The sequence below is a fragment of the Cavia porcellus genome, unplaced genomic scaffold (assembly GCF_034190915.1).
Source record: "Cavia porcellus strain 051 isolate PalLab524CR breed Dunkin Hartley unplaced genomic scaffold, mCavPor4.1 scaffold_38, whole genome shotgun sequence".
NCBI lineage: Eukaryota > Metazoa > Chordata > Mammalia > Rodentia > Caviidae > Cavia > Cavia porcellus.
Window position 1 is genome coordinate 9,513,019 of NW_026947521.1, and position 12,480 is coordinate 9,525,498.

Genomic DNA, 12,480 nt, shown 5'->3' on the forward strand with positions numbered 1-12,480 from the left:
ACTAACATAGTAGAGCTAGGATTCAAAACCTTGCCTTTCTGATTTCACTTTCCCATAGTTTTTTGTATTTTTTTGGTGAGGGACAGGGCAAGAGAGGAGAACCGAAAGACTGAATATTAAAAAGGAATGCACTCTTCTGTAACATTGAATACATGAGTTCAAATATTTTTCTATAGAAATTGAAATTTTCTATAAAAATTGAGTTTCTCTAGAGAAGTGTTATAATGCTGAAGAATTTTAGATCCAGCTTTAATTAGAAATTCATGCTGATGCCAGACATGGTGGCACACGTCTGTAATCACAACACTTGGGAGAGTGAGACAGGAGGATTGCTGCATGTTCAAGGCCAGCCTGGGCTATGTAGTGAGTTCAAGGCCAGCCTGAACTACCGAGCAAGACCCCGTCTCAAAGAAAAGAAGAGAAAAAAGAAAAGAAAAGAAAAGAAAATTGATGTTGACTATTTTATGGTATTTTTTTGCATACCATGAAGTTTTTTTAAAGCTACATGTTAATCAGACAAAATGATCTAAATATTAATGATTAATTACATATTTTCCTTTGGAAAGGGGGTCTGCAATAGTTGAGAAAATAAAAAAAGATGATGTGATTGGGGGTATTTAGTTGTACAGAGCAGGAGAGAGAAGCTGAGCTCTGAAGTCATAAGCACTGACATGTAGAAAAAAGATAGTAAAAGTTAGTCTTAAATGTTACCTGCTTATGATTGATAATATGAGTGTATTTAATTGATCCCTTCAAATGTTACATTATTTTAATATTTCAGTTTTTTAATGTTTTAATTATAAGTTGAATTTAAAACAAGAGTGAACTATATGGTAGTAGTGGACACTAAAGGATCAAGACATGAAATATAGGACTTAGAGACTGGGTTGGATATGATAAATTTAAGTAAGATTAAGGAGTAAAAGTAATGTGATGTCTTTCTACAGTTAGTTTATGTGAAGAGATCATTTTCTTATAATGAACATTATACAGAATACTTTCTTTTGTAGGTAGAAAGTGTTTACTTATCCTATTCTGAATGTTAGCTGTGTTTAAATTTTGAACCTCTTTAAGCAATAGGACAGTTAGATTTTATTTCTTCTGGTATTTAAATCCCATGTTAATTTTTTATTTGAGATACAATGAAATTTACAATTATTATTGGCCACATAAATAAGATATGCAGTTGAGTGATGCAGTTTGTTGATACTTTGGGGGATGGAGTTTACAGTTGAAACCAGTTCCCTGTGGATAGTTTTCTTTCACAAGATGGAATTCTATCAAGAGGTGTGAAATATTCTATCAAAAAGTGAAGAATAGTCTATCAAGAAGTGAGAGCTATTTGATTAAGAAGTGAGAAATTTGCAGAGACTTGGGAATGTAGATGTTATCAGATAGGATCATTAAGCTTATTTCAAAATAATATGTCCAGTGACTCTGGTTGTAGTAATATTAAGCAAACTAAATGGATAGGGAGGGAGTCAGGACCCTGGTGTAGGGTCAGTTTTTAAATGAAGTCTGCTAAAGAGTGTCTGGTAACTCTTCTGTGACGGACTAGTTAAAGATATTCTGCTACATCTTTTTTTTAAAAATCCTCTTTTCCCAGAAAAGTATTGTTGAACAACATGCTGATTTTTATTATGAAACTATTTAATACATACATGGAGATTTTTACTCTCCCTTTTACCACCCCCCCTCCCAAGAACCAGGAGTAACAACCTGATAAACACTTTTGAGCTTTTCTGAATGATCATAATCATATACAGACAAAATTATATAATGTACATGCATTGGTATTATTCAGTTTTCACAGAACTCACTCTAGATCAACTGAAGCATACTTCTGATAGATAATATTCTCAGGCAAACCAGGATCATAAAACTGTAGCTGATGGATCAGATGTTTTCTGCCATTTTTGTAAAATTTTATTGGAATATAACTTCACCCATTTTTCTATTGAGTGGTCTAAAGTGTTAAATTTATCATGTGGTACATGTTACAGATGCCCTCCCCACCATCGTTTGTCTGCTTTGTCATGGCATTTCGCCAAAAAATGTATGTGACTTATTTTGATTTTTTTTAAAAAATAAGCTCACTACGTAGCCCAAGCTGGCTTCAAATTTGGTGATCCTCCTACCTCACCCTCCTGAGTGCTGGGCCTATAGGTTTGTGCCACCATTAGTGGCCCTATTTTGATTTAAAAGGTTACTTAACTCCTTGGGTATTCTTCATTTCTCTAAAATTTTTCTAAGATTTTTATCACCTTTTTTATAGGTCTGGAATGCATTTTTATGTATGTATTCAGTGGCAATGTAGTATGGTGGTTAAGATCACAGTCTCTGGTTCTTGTTACCAGTATGACCTTTGACAAATTACTTAACATTTCTGTGCTTCAGTTTTCCCATAAAGTGGAGTGATACTAAGTTCTGTCTCTAATATAGTAATGAAGCTTAAATGAATGATTGATATTTAGAAAATCTTTGTAATAGTATCTGATACATGGACACATAAATTGTCTGCCATTAATATGTTGTGTGTAGACATTGGAATTTTTCTCATTGTTCCACATGAACAACCAATTGTTGTGGTATTATTTTTTGAATAGTTCATTCTTTTTTAAAAAGTGATTTAAAATATCATTGCTATTATATATTAAATCTCAAGTACCTGTGGTTTTTGTTTTTAGGCTTTAAGACCTGATTTGTGGCTCTTTTAATCCACCACTCCTGAACATAGTGTCTTATACCATAGTTTTATGAGTGAAGTTTCTCTACTTTGTTTTTAAAGCATCAGCATTTTACTAGGTGATATAACAGAGATTGTTAAATTACAGTGTTTCTAGTTCTTGATTCTAAAGCTTTAAAAATTATTATTATGATACATAACTACATTTATCTTGGGGAGTTGGTATATATATTCCTATCACATCTTGATCATTTACTTTTTGTTTTTAAGGTAGGGTCTTGCAATATAGCCCAGGCTGGTCTCAAACTGGCAGCAGGTCCTCCTGTCTCACCCTTTCACGTGCTGGAATTACAGGCATGTGCCATCACACCTGGTTTACATCTTGATAATATTTGAGTCTTTTTGGTGAACAAAATTACTTTTGCTTCTTCAAGTAATTAAAAAAATTCATCAGAGTTTACAAAACCCATGTTTGCTACTGAGTTTTACCATGAAGACACTAACTGACTAGTGTTAGAGTGTAGAATATTTGGTCTCATCAATACCTTAACCAGTGGATGTTTTTAGAAATTATATAATCCAGAGGTTGATTCTGTCTACTCACTGACATGATTGAATAGAAACATTGTAAAGAGAGAGATCTTTGTTCTACAGTTCATAAATTGTACCCTGAGGTATCTCCAGCTACTTCAGAAAAGGGGCAGAGGAGAGTTTCACTTTCTAGAATGCATAGCAACATCTGTTGGACATGTCAAACTTCTAGCCCAAGGTAGTTTGAGATAGTTTTGCTTGTGCTGCCTGTTGTGTTTCACTGTTGTGGTAGTTTTATGAAACTGGACTTTTGGTGACTTGCCTAGATAAAAAGCAGCAGCCATGCAAAAATTATGGAATCGTACATGGCAATGTCTAACCTAATCTCAAAGTTTGAGAAGTTGTGTAATGCCCAATAGATGCACATACCACATAATAACAAATTGTGATTATTTAAAAATGAAGTTAATTTTTTTCAGTTTGTGTATTGTTTTCAAAAGATTATTGATTTCTTGAGATGTAAATACTTATTTGAACATAATAAATAAGTGGAACTATTAAGGTATTTCTTTCGGCCTAGAGAATTTTTCTTTTGTGAAAAAACACTACTGATTTGAAGAAAACAAGACATTATAATAGCTAGTAATGATTTAATATCTTCTTGTTTTGAAGTCCCATCAAGCTTTTGTTCTTCTATCTCCATCGGTTTTATCATGTTGTATCTTACTGGATTTTATTATATGTGATAGTATAAACAAAAATTTTTATAGACAAGGAGATAATATAGTAACCATTGTTCGTTTTCTATTAGTTGGTTCTGGATACCCTGTAATACTTTCATTCTCTTGAATGGTTTTACACTGTCTTGTTATGTTTGATGCTATAGTATATGAAGGTATACTCAAATATTTCAAGGAAAGAGACAATATGGTAGCTACTGTTATGTCGAGTTGTCTTGTGGTGAAACACTATGTTGCTTAAATTGTGCTGTTATCTCCTCTTTTATCTTAATCTTTTTTTAAAATAAAAAAAATCTAGACAAAATGAAACACTACTGAGAATAGAAACACCAGGAGCCAAAAAAGTTTGAAATCTCTCTGCTTTAAAAGCAAATTATTGCCAAGCATGGTGGTACTCACCTGTAATCCCAGCACTGGGGAGGTTGAAGCAGGAGGATCCTTGCAAATTCAAGACCAGCCTGGGCTAGGAAATCAGCTCAAGGCCATCCTGAACTGCATAGTGAGACCTGTCTCAAAAAGACCAAAAAATAAATTTATTTATGTTGTCTTTTTTTTTTTTTTTGTACTGGGGATTGAACTCATGACTGCGCACTTGCAAGGCAGGCGCTTATGCCGCTGAACTAAATCCCCAGCCCTATTTATGTTTTCAAAAAGCAAATTATTGCAAATGGCATGGTATGAACCTGAATCTCATCGCTCAGAAGGTTGAGGCAGGAGAGTCACTTCCAGTTCAAGGCCAATCTGGGCTAGTGAATTCAAGACAAGTCTAGAATACATAGCAAGATCCTGTCTTTAACAAAAAGTTAGTACAAGCATTTAAACATTAAGAATATTTGAAGTGCTCTTTAGATAGAGTGTGTGCCATACTTGCTTGTGATAGGGTGGACTAATCTTTCTTGGGCACCAAGGACAGCCAGCATTTGTAAGAAAGTGCTATTTAGCTGTGTTTGAAGGAAGCCCAGGAGTTGTGTGGCAGGACCAGCTGGTGTGAAGACACGACGGGGCCGGGGAGTGACAAGAGAATGAGTGATGTGAGCGGGCTGAGAGATGAGCAAGGCGCAGTTACACAGCGACAGACAGGGAGGTCCACTAAAGGAGTTCATTAGATTTTAAAAGGCAGTGGCAAATGCTGAGAGATTTTAAGTAAAGAAAATATATCTTAGGTCACTGTTCAACTTGGGGAATAAAATATAAAAATAGTATCCATATGTGTTTAATACTATCTTAATTAGTTTGGTGTGGATTTTTTTTATAACATTTTGAAATGCCTTGGTTTTCAAAAGCATTTAAAAGATTTATTGTGAGCATAATTTTATTGTAATGTCTTGAACATACTGATATATACTTTTTACCTCAAATTGGCTGATAATGAACATGGTTTTGAAAAATGGAAAAAAAGGAAGACAGAATGTTAAACTATGAAATATTTGAATTGGTGTAATTACCTTTTAGGTATTTTTTTAAATGGGGAAAATTTTATCCTAAGTTTTTAAAAAACTGTTTTGTTAATATCTATTAAAAAGTTTTTAAAACAATTTGCCTATTTCTACTGCCAGTCTGAAACACATTTGTCTCTTAAATTCCTGTGTTTAGCTCAGGTGGTATAATAAAGAGATAAGTTATACAGGAGAGATAGAAAGTTTATCTCTCATTTATGCTTCCCTTTTTCTTATATTTTGATTCATTATAGTTTCAATAAGTTAATGCAGTATAAAATTTTTAATAGTAATGATAGAATAACTTCAGGTTATTTTTGAAAAATTTCTAAAATTATTTTCAAGAGTTTCAAAAATTAACAAATGCATTTCATAGTCATCAAATGGGGACGGAGACCTGAAACCCTTTTCCAAGACCCCATTGGGGCATGAGAGAAGGGGAATGGTTACTCTGATAAGAATTGGAATTTGCTTGTTGTAAGTACCGGGAAGTTTTTAAGCAATTGAATATTATTTCCTTTCTCTGCTAGTGTGTTTCATATTTATTTAGAACACTCATAATATAGAATTAGTGCCTCCCTGAAATCCATACTTAAATAAATTATAAATAGGTATTTGAAAAGAAGTCTTCGTGTCATTTATCGAACCAGGCTTCCCTGATGGAGATACCTGATTAATGGCTTGAGTTTGTTCACAGGCAAATTGGTTAATAAGAAACGTTTACATTGGAAAGCTTTCTGTGACTGAGATACAAAATTTGTAGCAAAAAATTCTTTAAGTTTTGTTCATACTTTGTTCAAAGAACTGATGAGAGACTTAGGAAAAGTAAACTGATCCCATCTGTGATCTTTTCATCAGAATGAATTCTAGGGCTGGTGATTCAGCTCAGCAGCTGAAGTGTTTGCCTGATAAGTGAGAGGTTGTGAGTTTGATCACCAATACCAAAACAAAAGAATTCTAGATAAAATTTAAATGTAAAAAATTAAACTATAAAACTAATAGGAAAAAACAAAGCTATTTTTTAAAAAATAATTTTAGGATAAAGACGACCTTTCTAAATGGAACACATTTATTTTTTTATTTTTTATTTATTTATTTTTTTTTTGGTCTTTTTCCTTTTTATCGGTACCGGGGATCGAACTCACAACTGTCTGCTTGCAAGGCAGGTGCTTAGCCGCTGAGCTAAATCCCCAGCCCCAACACATTTAATTTTATATAGTATAAATATAATATAATATAATTTATTTTCTTATAACAAAAATTGCATAATCAAATAGAGAAAAGAATATTTGCAAGACATAATAACTATGACCAAAAAAAAATGACCAAAGACTAAAGTCAATAGCATGACTAATCTGCAAGGAAAATGGGTAAAATGTATGCAACAGTGTATTTATGAACAGAATACACACAGCTAATAAACATAAAAAGATACCTTACAAACAAAAATTATTTCATTTTTGTGTGTCTTTGTTCTGTAGACATTATTTTTCAGTACAGTCATTTTAAATATTTCTAAACCCAGTTGTGGTATTTGAATTAGAATTTTCATTAGATATTATAACAAGCTGAACTTTTGTAAATTGTGTGTGTGTGTGTGTGTGTGTGTGTGTGTGTGGTCAAAATGAGTCAAGTTTTGGTTTCTTAGTAAAAAATAAGTTTTATTAGAGTTTCATAGTAAGGTAGTTGTACATATTTAGGTACCATGCCCAAAGAGCATAATCATTTGAGAATAATTTTGGACTTCTTACAGAAACAATAGAAGGATGTTTTGCTTAACTTTATTGTTTTGTTTTGTTTGGTTTTTTGTAGGTGTCGGTGTTCGAACATTTACTCCATTTTATTTTCTGGTGGAGCCGGTGGATACGCTCTCAATTAGAGGCTCTTCTGTTATATTAAATTGTTCAGCATATTCTGAACCTTCTCCAAAAATTGAATGGAAAAAAGATGGCACTTTCTTAAACTTAGTATCAGATGATCGACGCCAGCTTCTCCCAGATGGATCTTTATTTATTAGCAATGTGGTGCATTCCAAACACAATAAACCTGATGAAGGCTACTATCAGTGTGTGGCCACTGTTGATAGCCTTGGAACTATTGTTAGTAGAACAGCCAAGCTTACTGTAGCAGGTAAGTTTTGTTAAGTGATATACATGCTTTTTCAAATTATTATCAAGGGTAAATTGAAAAAAAAAAGCAATATTGTGCCACATATGGTGACAATCCTAGCTATTGAGAAAACTGAGGCAGGAATATTGCAAGTTTGAGGCCAACCTAGGTCATTTAGAAAGAGTCTCCTTTTACAAAGGAGTGGGGATGTAGCTCAGTGGTAGAACACTTGCGTAGCATGTGTGAGATCCTGCTTTCTTCAATCCCTGTACCGCACACCCACACAAAAAGGCAGTATTATTTCAGAGTTTTCATTTCATTAGTGACAATAGATGATTTAACAGGTGTCCACTGTGCATGCACTACATGTATCAGCCTTTGCTAGAGCTTGCTCAGTACTGTATGGAATAAAGTAGCATTGCACTTCTTCACTTGTCTCATGGCTTAAAAGTTACTATCAGAGGTACTGAGCAACTTTTTATCTTTCTCTCTTTAGCTATGGCAAAGGAAGTTATATATTAGATGAGTTTGATGGTTTTATCCTACCTAGGAAAACCATTTAATAGGGTTTTGTAAAACTTACAATAAAGAAGAAAAACTTAGATCTCCTGGCAAATTTTTTTCATTTTCTTCTTTTTTCTTCCCTTCTCCTTATCCATGCTCTATGTTTTTTTCAATGTGTTATAAATACATTAGTATAATGGCTTCCTCTGCAGTGTAGTTTAGGCCAGGCTTCTGTTTATCATTATGTTCTTAAATATCTCTTATCTGGGCTTTTATGACTTTTTCCTATAAGCTCTGCTCTGCATCCTATTACTAAATCCTTGAATTCTGTCTCCTAATTTCTGTATTGATCTACTTCTCCCTGAGATTCCTGGACTTCTCGTGATAGCTTTATACCTTCTGTTTGCCACCTTATTCTTCCCTTCTATCTGGTCTCCACACTGGTCAGAGTAGTCTTTTTTTTTTTACCCTTCAGTAGTTTATTGGTTTTCTAGTAACACTGTCAACTTAATATATAAACTCTTTAATCAGCCTTTTGATTCCTTTTGTGAACTCATGCCCACTTTGGCAGTTTTATTTCTTTTCGCTTCAGCCCCCACTCCCATCATCACTTCCCTCACCAGTTTTAGTAGTGGCTATACCGTGTGGTATGGGTTCTCATTTATTTTCATTAATTCTGTCCTTTATCTTTTCCTCTTTTTCTTCTTCACTAGGCTTGTTCATACTTCATTTCATTCTCATTTTCTTTAAGAAGGATTTTGGTGGTGGAGGTGGGGTTACCAGGGATTGAACTCACAACCTTGCGCTGAGCTAAATCCCTGACCCTCAAGAAGGATTTTTGACTGAATGTCTTAGTAAAGAGGCAATTTTAATACAAGAAAATACATTTGTATAGTAATTACAAAGAAGTTTTTGGGCTTTTTTGTTTTGTTTTGTGTTGATACTGGGTATCAAACTCACAATCTCACACTTTCCAGGTAAACACTATGCCACTGGGCTATATTCCCAGCCCTACAAAGAGTTTTATAGAAGAGTTATATAATCCACTGTTAGCTTGGGTAACCAGAGGAAGTAACATCTAAGCTAAGTGATGAATAAAGTGCTTTAGAATAGTTACAGAGTATGCATTCTGTAGAGGTATTATGATTTACTCAGAGTCACTTGTGTTGAACATTTACATGGCTTAAGATTTTTGGCAATACTACCTTGAAGTACTTCTTGCAAATGTTTATTACTGTAAAAGTATCAGAATTGGAATTGCTAGCTCATAGGATACCGTGTGTGTGTGTGTGTGTGTGTGTGTGTGTGTGTGAGAGAGAGAGAGAGAGAGAGAGAGAGAGAGAGAGAGAGAAAGAGACAGAGAGACAAAGATTGATTTTAAAAGATACTATTTAGGGACTGGAGATTTAGCTCAGCAGCGTAAGCACCTGCCTAGCAAGCACAAGGTTGTGAGTTCAATCCTATGTAACAGCAACAAATAGATACTAGTTTATCATTTCCTAAAATGTTAACTATATGACCCAGCAGTTCTACCCCAGGAATCTGCCCAAGAAAAATGAGAACTATCCACACAACTATTTGCACATGATTGTTCATAACAATATTGTTTATAATTGACAAGTGGAAATAATGTAAATGTCCACCAAGTGATTGATAGGCAAACTCATCAGTGGAATATTCTTCATCAGTAGAATATTCTTTAACAGTAAGAAAGGAGTGAAGTCCTTATGTGTCAACATGGATCAACTGGAAAAACATGCATAGTTAAAGAAACCAGTCATAGATGACCATACACTGTATGTCACATATATGTACAGAATAGGTATATATGTAGAGAAAGAAAGTAGATTAAGGGTTTTTTTTAGGGCTAAAGACCTGGGGATAGGGATAGTATAGGAAATGGGGAACAATCTTTCTTTGGGAGATGATAAAAAGGTTCTGAAATTAGGTTATTGGGATGGTTATATAAATCTGTTCATATATTAAAAATCATTAAGTTGTATGCTTTAAACATTGACCTTTATGACATATAAATTATATCTCAATAAAACTTTTTTTTTTTAAAGTAAAAGATACTGCCAGCTGGACATGATGGCACATACCTCTAATCCCAACACTCTGGAGGCTAAGGCAGCAGGATCTTCAAGAATTTAAGGCCAGGGGCTGGGGATTTAGCTCAGCGGCATAAGCGTCTGCCTTGCAAGCAGGCAGTCATGAGTTCAATCCCTGGTACCGATAAAAACGAAAAAGACAAAAAAAAAAAAAAAAAAAAAGTATTTAAGGCCAGCCTGGCTACATAGTGAGTTTTAATCAGTAAGACCAGTGTGAATTATATAATGAGACCCTGTCCCAAAAAAAAAAAATCATCTACATAAACAAGCAAAAAAGATATTGCCAAATTACCATTTAAAAAAATTTTAGAAACCTGTTTTAGGTTTTTGGTTGTAAATAGTAGAAATCGATTACAGCCAAGTCCAGAGAGCAGGAAAATTTTGAAAGAACATTAATCATATAGCTTACAGGAATAAATAGGCAGTTTTTCTTTTCTTTTTTTCTTTTTTCTTTTTCTTTCTTTCTTTCTTTTTTTTTTTTTTCCTTGCATTACCCTGATTTCCTGCCTGGAGATTAGTCTGACTATGCCTAAAAGTAGGGGGGACTGGGCTAGTCTAAATACAGACATTGTTTACCCCCTATTGTCAACTCCAGCTTACTCCCACTGCCTTTTTCCTCTTGCAGTTCTCCAGAGGCAGGACAACTGCCTTCCCTCTTGTGAGCACGAGAAGCTGCCATGTTCTCTGCCTCCATGTGACAGTTACTAGTGTCTCCATCTGCTTTCCCTATTCAGCCACTTTCTGCTTGCCAGCTCCCCAGAAATTTCTTGCTTTCCAACTCCCCATTTGTTGTTGTGGGTTTGCACTTTTAAAAATTATTCATTTTCATGAGACCTTAGAAGGGAATATTTTTTGGTCATTAAAAAATAGAACCAATTCTTTGTTTTATTTAAGATTCTTTCCCCCAACTTCATTAGATTTTATGCTTCATGTTAATCTTCCCTTGATTTTCTGGTTTTTAAAAAGTAGATATTTGGATTATTTTCTTTCCTTCAAAAATCATCTTGAAATAAAAAGTAAGGAAAAATTTATAGCAGGGTTAGGAAACTTATGTGTTATATATATTTGCATTTGGACTAATTCACTGTCATAAAACTAGAAAATCTGAAGTTTCTCATAATTTGTTTCTTTTTAAAAGAAGGGATAGTCTTTTTAAAAAATTAGTCTTTTAAAAAAAATCTATTTTATTCTAAAGAAAAAATTTCAAAACAATTAGGGGGTAATAATGGTACATACATTGTGTATTGTTATCTTCAAATCAGTTACTCAATACAAGATATCTGCATTTAATTGTCTGAACAATAATAGCACAAACCTTTCTCTTCAGTGATCTCAGAGAAATCAGTATGTAAGTCTTAGTCTTTTTTTTTTGGTAGTAGGACTAGTTATCTGTAAAGTAGCTATTTTTCCTCCTCCAGTTATTTGTTAATGTCAGTATAAACTAACAGATTCTTTTTTGATGAGTTATAATGTAGAAATACCATTATCCCAGAGTTAGCCAAAAGAAACTCCCATTTTTGGAACCCACTTTTTTTTTTTTAAATGTATTCATTGTTCTTCAAATGGTTCCGTACTTTATGGCATAAAAATCACATAAAGAATCCAGTTTTTAAAAAAACACCTTGTGTAGCATGTTTTTTGTATATTCCATTCCTAGACTCAGCCATTTCTACAAAAAGTACTGGCTTGTTGTAATGGATAATTGGTATTTAGAAATCAAGATAAAGTCATCAGATGTACCTGTTAGAATGATATTGTACCTCTTAGAATGTACCTATTAGATGTACCTATTAGAATGATATTGATTCTAGGCTTGGGAATTGGTAATGTAGGCGGGGGGAGTGTATATGTAGGAGTATTAATATGTAGGGAATGGGTCTATATGTGTGTGTGTATGTACTAAATACTTTTCTACTACCTTTATACATATTTATATATCTACAGTTATATAAAGCTCTAAGTTTATACTAATACCTTCATTGTGGGCCAGTACCATGGAATTTTTCCTACCCTGTATCTTTATCTTTTTCCATATTTGTACCTGTGTGTGTGTGTGTGTTGGGTTTTTTGTTTTGTTTTGTTTTTGTTTTTTTAGAACCAGGGATTGAACTCAAGACCTTGTGCTTGCCAGCCAGGCACTTGTGCTACTGAGCTGAGTCCCTAGCCCATGCACCTTACTTTTTCAACTGTGAGGAATCTGACTCCAATTATCCTTAGTATACGCTCTGTATTCCTGTATGAAGCAAATTTCCTAACCCGTGGATCTTCTTCTCAACTCTCATTCATCGTATATTGTGACTCATGAATTGACTTGCTCTTGACCCCCATGACTACATTTATAAGAGTATTTACTGACTTTTTTC

At 33.9% G+C, this 12,480-nt stretch overlaps 1 protein-coding gene across 12 annotated transcripts in view; it reads left to right on the forward strand.

Annotated features, from left to right (window-relative positions):
• Neo1 (neogenin 1) overlaps positions 1-12,480 on the forward strand; it is a 198,757-nt gene that overhangs the window by 35,744 nt on the left and 150,533 nt on the right. For all 12 annotated transcript variants that reach the window (XM_003462198.5, XM_005000074.4, XM_005000069.4 and 9 more), the window contains exon 2: positions 7,206-7,523. In XM_003462198.5, the coding sequence (XP_003462246.2) occupies positions 7,206-7,523 (318 nt within the window). The remainder of the gene's footprint in view (positions 1-7,205; positions 7,524-12,480) is intronic.